Source organism: Corapipo altera, unplaced genomic scaffold, assembly GCF_003945725.1.
Source record: "Corapipo altera isolate COAL_440 unplaced genomic scaffold, ASM394572v1 23b, whole genome shotgun sequence".
In the NCBI taxonomy this organism is placed as follows: Eukaryota; Metazoa; Chordata; class Aves; order Passeriformes; family Pipridae; genus Corapipo; species Corapipo altera.
Genome location: NW_020884885.1, coordinates 4,430,479 through 4,448,735, shown reverse-complemented (window position 1 = coordinate 4,448,735; position 18,257 = coordinate 4,430,479). Strand labels below are relative to the sequence as shown.

General features: G+C 44.0%; 1 protein-coding gene across 7 annotated transcripts in view; it reads right to left on the bottom strand.

The window, feature by feature from the left end:
- Window positions 1-399: 399 nt before the first annotated feature.
- Window positions 400-18,257, bottom strand: part of SUSD6 (sushi domain containing 6) — a 114,389-nt gene continuing 96,531 nt past the window's right edge. For all 7 annotated transcript variants that reach the window (XM_027642557.1, XM_027642552.1, XM_027642559.1 and 4 more), the window contains 4 exons: window positions 12,401-12,598; window positions 9,307-9,445; window positions 7,701-8,122; window positions 400-5,907 (listed from right to left, as the gene is read on the bottom strand). In XM_027642557.1, coding sequence (XP_027498358.1) covers window positions 5,882-5,907; window positions 7,701-8,122; window positions 9,307-9,445; window positions 12,401-12,598 — 785 coding nt within the window. In that variant the 3' untranslated portion in view covers window positions 400-5,881. The remainder of the gene's footprint in view (window positions 5,908-7,700; window positions 8,123-9,306; window positions 9,446-12,400; window positions 12,599-18,257) is intronic.

The window sequence follows — 18,257 nt, the reverse complement described above, 5'->3', positions numbered from 1 at the left end:
CTTACTGTTCCCAAGGGCCTCACCAATGACAAGACAACAGGTCCAGGTGGCACTCGAGTGACCACAGCCCTCCCAGAACAGCCCTTGAACCAGCCTGGCTTCATTCCTCATACAGTTCCTCCATGCAAGCACACCCAGGGCAGCCTTTGCTTCTGAATTTGGAAACAGATGATCCTTCTAAGACTGTGCCCACTCTGTACCTCCCTCCCCCAAGCCCTTTGAGCATCCCTAGCTTTACCTTCATCCTGATCTTCCCATGGAAGGCACTGCACTGCTGTAATATATAATTAATATAATATATTTATATAATGTAATGTAATATAATATAATTAACGGTCTGCTAGATTTCCAGTCCACAAGGCTTAAACAGCTAAAAAAAAGCCCACAAGAAATTATAGCTTCACTTCAAAAGAATTTTTTTTAATTTAGAAATGCAGTTATATACATAGAACAATTAAATTAAACTTTGTACAAATATTAAAATACTATCTTCACACCCACTGCAATGTACAGGATACCAGAAAATACATATAAAATAAAGCAAAATAAAATCAATTGAGTGACATCCTGCACAGCATCAATTATGGTTTGAAGTCCCACATATATATGGAGTACCATTCTGCAAATAATTCCATAGTGGTGCAATTCAGATAAAAAGAAAACACATACAGGAGAGAAGAAAGGATTAATGCACAAAGGCAATCAAGCTCCCCTTGCACTTGCATCAGCAACTACCAGCAGTCTACCCACCACGTCACAGGACATCTGCTTCACAGATAACTTCACTTTGTTTTCTTTTGGAAGAAAGCAAATTTGAGAATCTGAACTAAAACATTTTCCAGCACAACTCAGTTGCCTCTGTTCTTGCTCACTCGAGGACAGAAGCAAAAGCACAGCTTATGGAAAGCATATGCAGAGCATCAGTAGAACACATTCTGGTGGGTACAGAGATCTGAACATCATCTGCAGAGGGTCAAGTTTGGAAGCAGTGCTGATCACAGGTCCCTGAAGTATGGGAAGTGGCATGCTCTGTCCTGGTGTGGTAGGACTGGAAAAAGGCTTATTTCCTGTATAAAAATACATCTTAAAAATGAAGCCTGCTCTAGGAAACCTCTTTGCACTTTCATAGCATATCATAGACAGTAAATGTTTTCTAGTGAAGTCCTTCTGCAAACAAAGGTTTTCACAAAGAGCAAATTCAATCTGCCGTTCCCTGGTAAGGGCTGAAGGGTGAGGATGGGGTGAGGCAGGATGTGCAAAATGAATGGGATTTATTGCCTTTATATACAAAAAACCAAAGTGAAATTTATTTAAATAGTTATCTGGATAGAGTAATAAGGCAGGTTTTTTTTAAAACTGCTATCAGAACAGTAAAACCACGTTTGCAAATACGTTCTAAAAAGGTCAGCAAGGACATCTCAGTGTGTCCAAACAGTTGAACATTAATTTTCCTTATACAGCAAGCGTGCTGGTGTATGCTAAATCATCTAACAAAGCACAAGCTTCCTTAAAACCTGGTTGTGATTGCATTAGCTCATCAGCCTGCAGCATACCTCTGTTTTCAGTACAGCTCTTCCTTAGTCTCCTTACATTCCTTTTTGACCTAACCATACCAGATTATTTCCAATGGCCGAGCCTGTTGCTCTCTTAGCCCCACTCCTCAGTATCGACCCCAGCCACCCACCTCTGGGAGCACCTTAGGATATTTCCTCCCAAAACATGTGGAACAGTTCTTCCTAACACACCTGAGTTCTCCACACACTGAAAGGCCAAATAAAGGCTGCAGATGCATTAAACTATTCACCATACTGGAGCTGAAAGGCCAAGGAGAAACCACCAGGGAGATGTCCAAGGGGTGAAAAGCAGCCTGCTTGCTGAGTAAGGATTCTGCTACACAGCAACTTCCCTGGTGGTTAAGAATAAAAATGCATTAAGCTCTTCTCACTCTCAAACTCCTGAAGTTTTAACTCGGCAGCAACTCCACAGGCTCACATGCTGCAGCACATCTCTCCTCCTGACTTCATTTTTACCTCTTCTGCAGTTAATGGTGGGGAGATGCAAGCTATTTAAAACAACAAACACCCCACTCTCTCAACCAGTGCTGCTGACACCCTTCAAGGTGACAGGAGGCTCTGACAATTCTAGCTGTCTCATCCTTTCAGGTGAGCTTCATGATGCAGATCCTGACAGGAGACTGTCCCACTTCCCCATGGATCTCTGCCAGCTTCACTTTCTGGCTCTCTCAGGCTGGTCCAGTTCTGCAACACTTGGGCTGTAAGCACTGCAGTAGGTTGCATTTATTTTTCCAAAAACTATGCAACTGAAAGGGAGCAAGAACATTTTTCTATTGCACGTAATATCCTGAATTTCTGAAATGCCCTTTTTCCCCCAACCTATCAGACTCCAAAACCAACAGAAACCTTTAAAATAAGTGCTATTTTTATTTTTCCAAATAAAATTAAATCGTTTCAATGTTCTTGAATATCACAGGATCCAGCATGTATGACAGAGCATGAGATGATTATGTTGGGAGTGTTAAGTAAGTAAAAATGCCTCCCTTTGAAATGTTTTGTCAGATATGGGTGGGGGAAGAAAGGGTGCAGAGACTGTGGCCCCATCAAGAAAAAAAAGAAAAAAAAATTTACTGTGTCAAATCTTGCAAGGCTGAGCCCCTGTGCTCCCCATCCACCACACTGAGATCTAGGACACATCTACCTTTGGCAAAATCCGAAGAGAACACATTCTTTGCTCAGAGATGATGAACACTCCTGAGACAGAGCAGAGTTCACATCTGAGGGATCTTTAAGCTTCAGCCCTTGCTCCCAAAAGTAAAGACAGGACTGTGCAATGTGGGTTTTCCTACATCTCTGCCCAAAACACTTCCCAATCCTTCAGCTTCTGCAGAATTAAACAAACATGAATAAGTAATGATCACTTGATAATCAGTAAAGCGAGGCCTTGCTCTCCTATGGCCTTGAAAAAACTGTCAGACATCTCTCGGGTTCCTCCCCAGCTGTTTTACCTCATTTTATACGAAGCTGAGGATGTGGACAAGAGCAAGGTGATGCCCCCAAACTGTTTTCCATGTTCTGGCTTGCACAGGTCCATGGGGCCTGTTCCCACAAGTGTTACTGCAGGGGACAGAGCTCTTCTGCAGAAGCTGGAATCATCAGATGGTGTTAGCAGGCAGCACAGCAGAGACTGGCCTGGGAGCTGCTCACCAAGCCAACACAAGCTGTCTGTTTATGCCTGATCACAAGAGCTACACTTGCATATTTCTCTCCACCTTCGTATTTCCCCCGCTCCTTAGAAAAGCCATTTCCAACAATTTTTATAAATGAAACAAAATTGAAGCACTCCCTACTTGTGCAGCTTGCTTCCTTTTCTTCCCCACCCAAATTGAATTTTCTCTCCCAAGCTGGGAGCTGCTTCCTTTACAACAGCAGAGAGGAGGCAGGGCCACACAATATGTGTTTCCTGCTGACAGTGCAAGTGCTCGTCCAGATCAAGGCCAGGCCTTGGGATCAGCTTCCACCTTCTCCCACCAATCTAGTGCTAACACTGTGTTAAAGCACTGCCTCTTGCAGGAAGGTAGCACATTTCCAACTTCTATACCTTGAATTGCTGAGGGTCAGTTTGAGCAGACAGGACCTTAAATGCATAAAGAGAAACTCCTGCGCTGAGCCGGCTAGGCAGCAGGAAAGAAGTCACATAGTCTTTCCTCCACACTTCCTTACCACTACTCTCGCTCAATCCCTCCATCTGCCCTGATAAACCAATGAATGAGAATTTGCTCAAGCTTAGACCATTTTCAACATAGGAGTAAAAAACCTAAATACAATCATTCCCATGCTTATTTTCTAAAATTCCATTAGCAGATGTGTAAACAACATTTGACCTCTACAGTGCTTGAAGCTGAGACACCACAGCCCACTGTAAAATGACATGGGATTTTCACCATCCAAACTGAACAAAAAATACCTAAACCACCCAAATGGGATTTATCAAATCCTTGTGTTAATGCAAGGTAACATGAGCAATAGGGAAAAGTTTAAAATACTGTATTTTTAAATTAACATCCCTCTGTAATAAGGATAGGGAAAAAGGATTCTTCCATCCACAAGCACACATCCACTGTCCCATGTGTCCTGGGATATAAAAGCTATTTGGGAAGAGGAACAGCAGACACCTAGCTGGATACTATGGCCAATCCCCATTTCCAGGAACTGGAGCTAAGCACAGTGACTTTATAGGTAAAGATGTTCTGTCACTTTTGTCAAGTGCTGTAATGGTTTGTTCTTGTAGCAACAACAATGAGGATGGTAAAGATTGTAAACCAAAATCAAAGCAGCAAAGACAGCATCCCTATTTACCTGTATATTACCACACAATGTGTAAGGCCATGACATTTTGCTCCTTCAACTCAAAAATTTAGGAGCTTCTCACAGGGCAAACACTTCCCTGGTTACTTCAAGACAATTATGACAAGGTACATCTAAGAAGCCAACTCTTCTTGCTGAAACCAATCTCATGGTACAGAGTTCAGACCTCCCCAGTGAAGAACCTTACAACCACCACAATGCTTTTGTGATTGTACCACATACCCCAGACAAATGTGGCTTCATGCAGAAACAGTCTTGTTAACAGCAATCAGGATATTCCGACCTGCTGCAGATAACCAGGGGGGTGGGGTGGGAGTGGCAGAGGTATACATATTTTTGAATTTTCTTTTCCCTACTACCAGAACGTAAAAACAATCCTTAAAATTTAGGTTCAGGAATAAGCTATGGTGTCCTCTAGCCCTAGGAGTTAATGTAGTCAACCCTCCCTCACACCAACCAGCTGGCACTATATTTAGGAGAGACTTTACAAATGCTGCTTACCCCTAGCCACAAGGAAGGAGCCCTTCCCTGGGCCCACTGGAGCCCTATAGGATAAAACAGCAGACCCTTGCTGTATGAAGCTAGGAAGACACACTAGCCTCTGAGATGGCAACTACCACCTCAAGTACCAAAGTACCTACTGTGGCTGCAAAGGGAATTTGGGATTGCACCAATGGCACTAGATATTTGCTACCTACAGGCATTTTTTTTTCTCTTAACATTTTCAAAGACCTGAACCACTCCCAGTGTGCTACACCTGTAGAGAAGGAAGGAGAAGACAAAAGTAATTTTCAGAAATGGACTTCTGCAGAGATGGGGACAGAGGGTATTCCTACATGTTGGACTTCTTAGCCTTCAGCACTCTAGCAATTCTCAGTGAACTGTTATTGCATGGCTAAGTTGTCACACAGCCCATCTCATTTGAGGCGCTTCTAGACATGACAACCTGCCCCTTAACTGGGATCCCTCCCAAGCCTCACTTCAGTCCCAGTGAGGCGTTTTCTCCTCCCCTATCACAAAGAGGATACTGGAAGAAGAGCCTATATAACATATATACGTATATTTAAACTGTGTCTGCACCCAGCGAGCAAGCGGGTTTACCCCCTGCTCTCTGGGCAGCAGAAGGGCTAGAAAGGCTGATAAGCTGCAACAAGCCGGTGTGAGAAAGAGAAAGGCACAAGAAAAGAGCAGCTCTTCAGAGACTGCTGTCAAACATCTGGCTGGGGAAGAGGAGAGGAAAGCTCAAATGTACTTGTTCCTTGAGCCCCTGATGCTGATGGAATGGGGAAGCCAGCGCTGCACCAACTCCACTGGTGCATCCAGGAGGCAACCTGGCGACATCCTTTGGATCTTCAGCTGAGGGCATCTCTTCTTGGAGGTATCCAGGGTACAGCTCGCGAGGACAGGGAAGACCGCACGGAGTGCTTCTGTCCCAAAGGCAGGGGCAGGGGAGGAGGAAGAAATCCAAGATGGAGAAGGCTAGACAAACACAGCAGACCTCATGCTTCCTTTAACAATGGAATATCTGAATGGTAGGGAGAGAAAAAAAAAAAAAAAGTCAAACTTCTGCAGTTTCAACACACACCAGAAAAACTACTGTTGAAAGCAAGAGAGGCTCCCACTTCCATAACATGATAATGCAGTGGTCTCCCTGTCATCACAACACAGCAGAAGGGAACTATGGAGGACTCTGCTCCAAGCTGCCCCTGTGAATGAGATTATCACCAGCTCCAGCCTGGACAAACGCTAAGGACAGAGACTCCATCACCACACTGGGTGTCCATCTGGTCCTGCATTACTAGCACAAAATATTTTCTTAATACCGAATGTGAATCTGTCAAGTTACAGTTTGTAGCCATTGCCCCATGTTATATCATCTGCCTGAGAAGAGCTTAGCTCCACAGTCTTTCCAACTCTCCATTAAGTAATTGTAATTAATCGTTGGTTTGGCCCTCAGCTGCTTCTTCACCAGATGAAATGAACCCAGTTCCCTCAGTCACCCCCCACAAGCTCTTTGCTATCTTGGCAGGATCCCAACACAGCCTGCCCAGTTTCTTCACATATCTCTTGAACTGGGGGTTCCCACAACAACATACAATATCCTCAGTAAAGCCTCATCATGTTGCTTAAGGGAAGGTAATAACTTCCCTTAAGAATGACAGTTTCTCTCTTTCCCATGACCTTATCAATCTTATAGTCCTTAAAATGCCAAAGATATGTTTCTTACTGTGACAAGGATGGTTGGAAATAGAAGGATCACACCTGCCCTTATCTAACTTGAGGAAATGCAAACTCTTCCCATAGCTGCAGCTTCCTCACCTCTGAGCCACAAGCACTAGTTTTACGGTGGTCTGCTGGAAGGGGCAATCTGCTACTGCACAAAAAGCCTTAGAAGCAATACATGTTTCCAAGCAGAGATAAAAATGACATAGGGACACAAGAAACATCCTTTAGTTTCTACACTGCAGACATTTTCCGTTAAGCTTCACAGTTGGGATTTCTGCTGCTTATGCACTTGAGGTTTAATGCCCATCTTAGAATATGTTGTTATTTCTGCCCTTAAGCAGAAATACCCTTTAACTGGTTTTAGTGCCAGGGTTCCAGATGGCATTACTATGGCTATAGGGCTTGACACCATGGAAAAGGGAAGTTCTGCCCTGAGCTATCTACAAGCCAGTTACATTTCTTGCCTAAGACACAGCAGCGTCTGCAGAAGCTACACCTTCACATCAGCTCTGGCACTGCAAAGCCACTCCTTCGTGGCAGCACAGAAGTGAGGAAAGTAGGATGTACTGACTGTTTAACAGACTTGCCCCTCAGCCTGTACAATAAGTACAAGCACATCCCTTTTATGTCTTCTTGCCTGCTAAGGCTGTAACACTGTATGCACTGTGGCAGGAAGCTGCTTACTAAAACAGTCTAAAAATGAAACCCAAACATCACAAAGGGTTTGTATTCCAAGTATGTCCTCCCATTCCCACCAACTTGGTTTCCACACAGTTATTTTACTGCTTTTGCACTATGATGCTGGAGGCTGAATTTCTCTGCAAAACCTTTGCTAAAACAAGAGTGAGCAGTAGACAATTTTTCTCAGACTACCCTGGTCTCCCAGTCTGAGAACACCGAATTCTTCAAAGAAAGATAATAAATACTGCTTATATGTCTAAGTTGTGAAATATGCCATGGAGACCGGGACACTTCTTTTCAAAAGCTGCTCCAGTGGCAGACGCATATAGGGTCATTCCTAGGTACTCAACTGCAGAACCTACTCTTAAAAGTAAGCACTCTCATTTAGTGTTTCTTGCCCAAGACACGTACCATCTGTGTATTCCTCAGAGGAAGTGAGTGATAAAAGGCTCTGTATGTCGCTGCTTTCTGAATCTTGGACCTCTTTGTGTACAGGTCCACTGCTAGCCATGCCGGCTACCCAGGAAGAGGTAGCAGCCTGATGCACAAGAACAGTTTCAGAGCGCTGAGAGCTACTGGCTTCACAGAGTCCAGAACGTCCAGGGGCTTCATCTTCTCTTTCAAAGCTATTGCAAGCCCCTTGGTCCGGCTGCTGCATCTCTCTGGGTCCATTCTGTCCAGCTCCCTCCGAGAGCACGATTTGCACCCGGGAGTCTGAGGGTGGAATGCAGTTGCCTGTGCTGCCATACACTGCTTCTTCATAGGACGGCAAGGCCACTTGGACACCATCCACCATGATAGATACCTGATCTCCGGACACACCTTGGTCTCGCCTCAAAAAAAGAAACAAACAGGGGGGGAGGAGAAAAAATAAATCAAGTTGAGCATTTATCTTATTATACATATGTTAACAAGAACTCCAGTAACCTCCCACAGCAGAACTCTAATTCTCACCATTGACTTACTGAGGGGAGAACAGACAAATATGAATGGTGGTTTAACAAGGTCAAGCAAGTATAGTCTTGCAGGTCTACTGTGAATTGACATTAAAAAAAAGCAGGGGCTGTAATTCACAGCACCCAATGGATTTAGCAGCAAGAGCTGAAAAGGTTACAATGCTTCCACCCTCACCTACCTTCATAGCTGAATTTGACAAAGATCATGAGTCAGAGCCTTGTGCTGTTGGCAAAGTGCTCTGACCACTGTTGATTCCAGCTTGGTACACTGCTTTATTCCACAATGCCCAGCACTGTCTGTTCTGCCGCCTCTGCTGCTGGCAAGATTATGTCTGGCAGGGTGGGGAAGACAGCTCTAGCACATCATGAATCACCAAACCTCATGAGGCAGAGGCCTGAGAGTACATTCTTCTTTTCCAGTGATTTGGATTTTTTCCAGAAAAGGGCAGACTCCAGGGCCCCACCTCTCAACTTCCCCGCTGCTGGAGTGTCCATAGGGGCTTTGCTGACCTCAGCCATCAGCAGTGTTATGGCTGCATGCCTCCCCTCATCCACAAACCCAGAAGGTTCTCCTCCCACAGCAGGGAAGGATGGCAGACTTGCACGTGTATCTAATGAGCAGTACTGCCTGAATTCACGTCCATAGGACCTCAAATAGACCAGGGGAGATGCAGATATATATACCCAGACATATACTTCAGTAGCTATCCAAGGCTAGAAGAGGCAGCAGACTGATCTATAGCCAGGCTAATAAGGATCATAACCTTTTCCATTCAGAGACAAGGGAAAAGCACAGGGAAGCCACCCCTTGGGTGGAATATAAGAATGGGTACTGCAGGTGAGTATCGCAGACCAGCATTTCAGACTACTGCTGGACCAGCAGTATGGTAAGATAAGTCCAGTACGATGGGGCAGAGGTGTCACTCAGGTAAATAAAATAGGAACAAAGAAGCAAGAGGGTAAGTTGCTGGATAACAAAGGCCTGACTCAAATACTTTAATGAGTTTCTGCTGCAAAGAAACAGGTGCCTCTGAGCCCCTCCAAACCCCAGCTACACTTACCTGCTATGATGGAACGACTTCAGCTTTGGCTGCAGCAAAACAAACAGCACAACTAACAGCAGAATCAGGGCGACAGAGCTTGCTGTGGAGGCTACAATGGATAGCGTGGGTACTCCAATTGTCGGAGGAGAGTCCTTTTCTACAAAACCAAGGGGAACACAAGGTAAAATGATCCACTCCCTTAAATAACTGCCATAGAGAAGGAAAAACATCCACACTGCCTGCTCTCAGGAGTTACACCTGGGGGCACATGTGAGGAGCCCAAGTTTCCTATATAGTCAAGGCACACCAGCTATCTCAGTTCAGATCTCCAGCTGACACCTCTCTGTAGAGGGAACCTAAAATAACACACGCACATGTTTTTCCCTTGGAAAAACAGGGCTAACAGAAAAGCAGTGCAAGCAGGCCATGGGAACTGACAGATGGTGCTAAGGGTCATGTTATATATAGATCTGGCTGAGCAAAAGCTAAAAAAATGTCCTGATGTCACCCCAAGGCCAATAATTGTCTAACACAATAAGCAGGAAATTTTAGGCCAAACAACAGAAAAAGTTCCAAATAACACTTTTTCTTGACTAATAAAACAGCCTCACAAAGGAGAGTGGAAGTCACCTGGCTGGGTATAATTAAGACACAGCAAGTATTCAGTTTCTCTCTCACACAAACATATGCAAGAGAACAGAGAGGGAAGGCAGATGTTGCTTCAGAATGCTGAGCTTTCAGTGTTGGACACATGTGCCCTGCTGACATGACTCCTTCCTACCCTTCTGCAGCTGTACTGTGTGGGAACTAATTTGGCTTTTAAAAGACCTGTACAGGAATAAACTGGGAGCAGTGAGAATGGCCTAGAGGTATTACTGAGCACTGCATGTCATGCCTAGAAGACTACACTAGTCCTTTCACCTCCCTAGAGGAAATAACTGTCTGTATGTGTTGCTTCTGTCCCTAATTTAGGTCTTTGGTAGAGATCTTAAAAACCTCACCTACTCATCAGCAAATTCTATTGTCCATTTCACATTCAGGACATTCCCATTTATGCAATTTCTCTTTTCTACATTCAACACAGTCTTCAGCAGCACAGGTCTCAAACTGCAGAGGGAATTCAAGACCCATGCAAGGAGGGATGAGAGGAAGAGCAATAGGTAAACAGAAAGAAAAAAAAAGCTGGGGAACCATTGTTTTTAAGCCTACAGCCTGAAATCTGTGCCCAAAACAGGCATTTAAGCTGGGAAGCCAGTGTGAAATTTTCTGCATCGTCCCTTGGGGTGAAACCTACTGGCTTTGTTGTTTCGAACTTACTTCTCTGAAATTTTTTAGAAGTAGCTTGACCAGGGAAAAAAAAACTAGTGACTGGCACATTTTTCCCTATAGCAAATAGGGTTGAGTAAGGATTTTAATTTTCAGCATTATTCAGGGTACTTTGAGTATGCCAACAAGAATGAGGGTAGGCAAATAGAGATGCTCATTTTCAGCATCAGTACGTGATGCTGTTAAATTGTTCACTACCCAGGGTACACTCCAGAGCATTCACCATCTCATATGCTGAAAAGATGCTCACTAACTCATATAATAATCTGCCAAAAGGCTCTGGGACTGACAGGCTCAGAGCTACACAAAACATGTGATTACTGCTAGGGATTTCATTTATTCTGTATGGAGCAGGTGGAATCTTACCCTTACCAATCATTTTAAGACCTACAGTCTTTCTTTCTAGTGTCTCCCACCTTCTTCTCCTTTTAGCTCTGTGAATGACACCCACTAGTTAAGACTCAGCTATCTCTGACCCTGACCCTTTGATTCAAAACTTATGTTGTGAAAGCAATGGCTTTTTCTCTGAGTCAGATGTTTGATGCACCATATTTTTGGTAAGGCCACTGGCTCTTCCAGATGCTAAAGAAATTGAGGGATTTCTGCTCATCACAACACAATTCTTCAACTAGACCAAGTGCCATCATGCAGGAGTGCCCCCCCAAGGAACACTACTTGCAACAGCACAGCTTTTTTCTCCAGCCCGGGTTCAGCAAGGGGAAGGGAGAATCACTGTGGAAAGGAAGCTTATATCAAATTTGAAAAGCCCCTTCAGGATCTAGTCGCTGCCAGGTAAACTCCCAGATCCCTTCCTTACACATCATAGCAAGGGGCTATTGGAGTGGCTGTGGCAGAGACACTGAGAAGGCAGTGTCTTTGGGACAGGACAGGATATTCCAGAGATCAGATATGCAGTGAGTTCCATAAAGAGCTTGAAGAAAGTACTTCTCTGTTTCCTCCAATTAAGCTAACACATTTTGCTTTATGTATTACGAGACTTAATTCCAGAGTGTACATCTTGCTGACTCAGGATGATTGAAAAGTAAGGCTCTATGAACAGCTAAATTTGTAGAGGGGAGGGAGTTCTCCCTTTACCCATTATGTCCACTTTTAAAACCAAAAGAGTCATAGGAAAACTAAGAGTAGTATGATGAACGTTATGAACGTTTTCCTGCAAACCTTTTTGCTTTCCTCCTTTGATGGAGGCATTCCTGTTCAGCTTCGAGAGAAAGACAAAATAAAAGCTGTCCACTTCCATCTGGAGAGAAGCAGAAATCATTTGCCAGCAATGTCCTTTCCTGCCAGTGCAGTGAAAAGCAGCACCATCGAGCTCTTTGCCACAAGAAGCCAACAGTTACTTAACCTGTTTGCACAGAAGATCAACTCTACATACGCACATACATGTGCACATGTGGACAGACAGGTACACCACTAAGGGAGATGTACCATCAAACCCACAAGCAAAACCAGACAGCATGCAAAATGCTTCAATTAGGGCTTCCCCCCTTTCTGGGATGACAGCCATCAAAATAAAAGGCTATACATAAGTAACAAGTCGCCTCCTTTATACTCTTTTCCATGGGTTGTTTCCTTGTATTATCTGCATTTGATGGGCTGCTACTGAAGAGACATTTTTAATAAAGAGCTGTGACTGTGAGCTGTGTTTATGAAATCGTTGGAGCAACACGAGACAGCCACATGGACTTCGTCAGTGTCACACTGACTAAGCATTTAGGGATAATCTGAAGTCAATGTAAGGGCAATTCTAGAGTCAGGGAGCACTCACCTGGGCTGAGCCTGCAGCTGACTTCCATGGCTGGGTTCCATTCTCCATTCTTGCAAGTCAAGTACTTATAATCTCCTTTCAGCATGTAGCCTTCGACACACAGATACTCTATGACACTGCCTGAAGTCAGAGGGTTGTTGCAGGGGCTAGGGTGGCATTTATAGCCTCCATTCTCAGGTTGTGGTGGCTGGGGACAATCTGTAAAAAAAGAAAGCATCATGAAGGACATCTCAGAGGAAGACACCTGTTACACAATATATATGACACGCAGGCAGACTTCTACCAATGAACACTCACTAAATTAAACTACTTAAACCAAGGAGAAAAACTGTTACACATGGCAGAGAACACTGCTCAGTTTCACCTCTGATATGTCTTCTGTGATGGCTAAATACTTCTTGTTATCCCAGTAGTACAATATAGTTGGCAGGCACCAGTCTGGTGATACTTCTGAACAGTGACACAGAGATTCTATTAGAGAGGCCCAGAAAATCCTTGATGCTATCTTTTCCCCACAGCACTTTCACTAGAGACTGGGGGGAACCTTACAGCTAGGATTTCCTACTAGCCTGACACAGAAAATGCACGAGACCTCCTACTGAAATGAATGAAGAATGCAAAAATCCCTCTATACTATGGGTACGGTGTTAAGGTACCCCACCACAAGGCACCCTGGAAGCCTGTAAAAGCATACTGATTTGGGCTATTTCACAGAGATATGCCACCAACAATATGGGGAACAGAGCTTTTCTGCAGTAGGAAGAATTCACTAAAAGGGTGGTCAGGCATTGGAATGGGTTGTCCAGGAAAGAGTGGAGTCATCACAAGCCCTAGAAGTGTTCAAGAAATGACTGGGCATGGCACTTAGTGCTATGACTTAGTTCCATGGTGTTGTTCAGTCAAAGGTTGGACTCAATGATTTCAAGAGATTTTTTCCAACCTTAGTGATTCTATGATTCTATTTGAAGACCAAATATTCCAGTTTACTTTTAAAAAGGAATTCATTATATTACAAAAACATTTCTAAAAAAACCTCTGTTTACCTATGTGAACTCTGGAATGCTGAAGGCACTTCACATTCCTCCTTGCACCTCCACTATCCTGACTAGTGAGTATAGACATAGCACACGCCAGAAATTTTCTTGTAGAATTTTCAATAGCCATTCAAATAAAAACAACAAATAAAAAATGAGGAAACTGCACAGAAAACAGAGTATTTGCATTGTTCAGAACTTCCTCTCTCCTGGCAGGTCACACTGACCCTGCAGAACAGTGCCAGCATCTCCCACTGATGACATGCATCTGCCTGGCTGAAAGATGGAGAATCCAGATTTTTCCCTTTAAATCCACATCAGCTTCTCAAACTTCATAAAAAAATACATCATAGATCCCTCTCGAGATATTTTGGGGCATGGAAAACCAGCCAACCATGTTCCATCACAGCATGTTGACTGAAGCCTGCCCTTAAACCCCAGAGCATGCGCTCCTATGTTCTGCCTCTAAAGGTCCCACTTACTTCAGGATAAACCATGAGAAACAGCTGGGCAAAGTTCAAGTAACTAGATTTTGGGAAAGACTTAAGCACAGGAAAACTTGAGATTCATTCACTGTGGAAAAATTTGTTACATTGCTGCAGTGCAAGTGACTCTGGAACCTAATCACATGTGAATGCAGCATAGGTGGTGCCTTGTCAATGCCAATAAACCCCAAGATGAAGTGCTGAGCAAAGCCAAAAACCCTCTGGTGTGAGTTCTGCCAGTTTTATAACTGCAATTCAATTTACGTCTTGAGAAAAGGTTAAAAGGGGTCTAAGCAGTAGATTTTCCAGAAGACTTTGTTCTTGAGGAGATTTATTCTTAAATAAGCTTCAGAGAAGCCACTGCTCTGTGCCTCATGAGTATTAACTGTTACCCCTTCTGTGTTTTTTTATCTTTTCTTTGTAACTAATTTTTAATCCTTCACCATGAGGCTAAAACTTGCTTACACTTTAAGCCTGTCCAACACTTAGGAGTAGTTGGGATCAGCTGAAGCAACAGACTAATGGCACATTTCATGTTCAGGTACAAATGCCCTGATTCATCTGCAGCCTAGCAAAGAGGTTTCTTGCTAAATTGTAAGTACCCATTTGAGTACCAGAGATATTTTTAGCAGTTTAACATGTACCTCTCTAGGCAATGGTGAAGAGCTGTGGATAAAAGCCATTGTTGCCACAGCAGTTGCCAAAACTTAAGAGCAGAGAAGACAACTTCCCTACACCTTTTTATACCATAGCAGGTACCTGGAATTGCTTGGGAGTCACGCACAGCATCTTTCTGCTAACCGACTGCAGCAAACAGCTCACTCCCTCTGCTCCCCCTTCTCCTGAGCTGCACCGACGTGTGAGCCTGGCCACTGCACCAGGAGCCCTTTTGCACATGGAAACAGCTCACTGTTTGGTTCCCCTTCTATCATAAAGTGCCACCTATACTGATGACGTTTCTGAGTTATGTACAAAAAACCAGCACCCAACAAGAAACAGGCACTCATTTACATTGCAGTAGCACTCTCAAAAGCTTGGAAATACCACCACATCAGGCACTTGCAGAACCCTTACTTTGCCTCCTTACGAAAGGGCTTCAGGCGATGCACAGCTATGCAACCGCAAACTGGTTCCCTCCTCACCTCCACAGGCCACTTGGCACACAAAAGGAGAGAAGCAGCTGATAGGTCTCTTCAGGCAGTTGTCCTTGACTTGTTCTCTTAACAGGGAAGGGAATTAGTCACCTCCCCTTTCCCTACTCCCAGCCTTCATTTGCCATCACAGCATCCAAGAGTGTCACAAGTATTTTAAAATGTCACCTGCACTGTGATGGAAGACCACTGTTTATGTGCTGGGGAAACAGATAAAAAAGGTCTGGATCAGGTAGCCAGAACATCAACATCTTCCATTCTCAACATGATTGAACTGATCCTGAACTGTCCTTTGCAAGGCAGTCTCAGGGGAACAAAGCACCTCAGAGCATGTAGCTTTGGGAAGGTCTACTAGACAGTGCTGATGGAATTAAAAATTGCTGAAGCTGACCCAGGCAAGGCTTGGGTGGGTACGATAATGGACTGGTGGTGCCTGAAAAACTGAGAAAGTCAAACACCTCTGCTCCCCGCTGGACCTGGCATCTCTGACAGAACACAGCACCTTTGCAAATCAGGGCCCAGTACAGCAACACAGGCACCCAGAATGCTTGGGACAGACAGCACAGATTTCCACTACAGTGACCTGTTCCTACGGTAACTAAGTACCCTCAGCTTTCACATGCTTTCACATGCTCCATTGCTTCAATTGCCTCTGTATGTGCACTCTAAACTGGAACTAACAGAAGATAAGGTACGAGTCTGATTCTGCACAACCCTTTATATCACCAGCAGCAAAGCTTACGCCCCAAGTTTGCAGCACTGGTATATCCACAGCTATAGAGAACCAGGCAGAGCATCCCATTTACTGCTTTCCACAGAATAAACTACTGACACACGAGGGGTGAAAAAAGCTGGGTGCCAACTGCTGCTAGAAGCATGTCCGGAGCAGCCCACTGCTGGCTAAGTTTGCAGCCAGGTGTGGATGGATGGGAATAGCTGCCTGTGCAAACTGTTTATTAGCACTCCAAAGCATGGTTGTGCCATACTGGTTCAGTACTGGGTTTGGGACCAGCCTGACCCAGCTCTCCTTCCAGTTCATGCTTCCCAGTGGGCTGCTCACGTTCAACCCTCAGCAGTATTTGCATGCTGCTACGTGGTCCAGCTCCAGGCTGCATTGCTGTTTGGATATTACTTTGGCACATTGACACTTTTTGAGACACATGAACTAAACCCTGGAGGATGGTTTTTCATTATTTCAGCTCCAGTTAAAGCCTGACAGATTTCATAGGACACAGCAAAACAGTGACATCCTCCCTCCCTCCTGTCCCCATCCCCAACTCCCCTCCCCTTCACCCTGGGATTTACCCCTCCCAAGTTTCAAGGGGGTGTGACACACAGTAGATACACTAACCTTCCCACAAGGTTACAAAAAGTCCTTTAAATTTGTGGGACACTAAGTACATATATTGTAACAATTATCTCCTTGCCAATAGCATCAGCCTAGACTCACAGTCAAATATGCACAGGTACATTTGAAATAGAAAGAAACATGCAGGAATTTCATCAACTCCCACCGTGAAACACATGTTTTTGGAAGTATCCCAGGGCTTGTGAGACATCTTAAAACAAATGTTCATGCCAGGCAGGGAAGAATAAGAGAGCCAAGTTAGAGAAGTTACTAACTTCCTAGTGGGTTACTGACATTCTAGGCTTGCAAAGCTGTTGCCAGCATCTTGATTATCGAGCTTTGAGGATGCACAGAAGGGGGTTTTAAACATTGTTGCACTGTGTGCAAAGGGGACAAAACTCTACTCCCAAAGTCACTACTTCTAAGTGGTACTGAAGCTTATGACATCTCCGGAGAGAGCTGGTGCTCTGCCAGCATACACTGCTGGAAAAGAGGAAGGAGATAACAACTAGATAGAGGTCGAAACACTGTGAACATCACTGAACTCTGTTTGAGGTAAAGAACCAGTCATTTTCAGATCAACAGGCACAAATTAAGTTATGCAATGGAGTTTCTGCAAAATGCCATTCCAAACCATGAGGTATTTACCATATAGATGACTTTTTAATATGCAAATGAAAAAATATTAAGCCAGTATGCACCTCCACCCAATTTCCCACCAAATCATCTTCAATCACTTCAAGGAGTGTTAACTGCTCTTATGTTCTTTGAATAGCTGTTACCAACTTGACAAGAATCACAACACTAAGGAACTTCTTTTTATTGCAGTGACAGCATCATCACATTGTACCTTCACAGGCTCCCTTTTCCATGACTCAGCTAATAGCAGTAAGCTCCACTTGCTTCCTCATCCACCAGATTTCACAGATAAGTGTGAGGCGTTGGAACCTAGCTTGTTTTAGAGACAGTAAGAAATGTTGTTGGCTAAAGTGATCAACCTAATCACCATAGGATGAAATGGACCTTCTATGTCTGGGTTGAGGTGAAACTGAGCCTAGGTCCTGACTGCTGACCTGATGCAGAATTACAAAGCATTTCTAACATAATGTAATAAAGACACAAATCCATGCCAGGGTCATATATAATGCCACAGATGGAAGCACATGGTATGCTGTGTGCTGACACAAAAGTGAGGAGTTTAGATACTCAGAACATGAACCCCAGGAGCACAGTCGAGCCTCCATCACTAAGAGTGAAATTCACAGATAAGCAGATGATTTCCAAAGCTCAGGCAGGATTAGCCTGTTGTGGTAAGGATCAAGCACAATACACTCCACTTATACATACAATGAAAGATTAAAACATACTTTAATCTGACTGGATAATTGCTATGGAATTATAAAAGCTCCCCGGTACTAACCTTCTTCGCCCATACACAACACCAAACAGAAGACCTCTCTACAATCTTTGCTTGTCACTGTGTCTTTTTTCAACTAGTAAGACTTATGGACCCTGTCAGGGCTCTTACACCCCTTTTTTCTGCACCAAGCAACAGAACTGTACTTCAGTCACTCACCTGTTTTGCTGGGCAGCAAAATCCTCCTTAACAAAATGCATTCTTAAAAGAGAAAAACAACAAAACCCCACAAACAAACAAACAACAAAACCCACAACAGGACAACTTCTAATCATAATCACTAGAGTGCCTAACTATAGGTTTGTAACTGAGGGAGAACAAACCATGGCATTGCTCACCTTACGTGGGCAGACATGTGGGTACAGCATTACTCAACGAAGGGATGTTTTGCACTGAACATCCAGTGACTTTTTTTCTTCTCC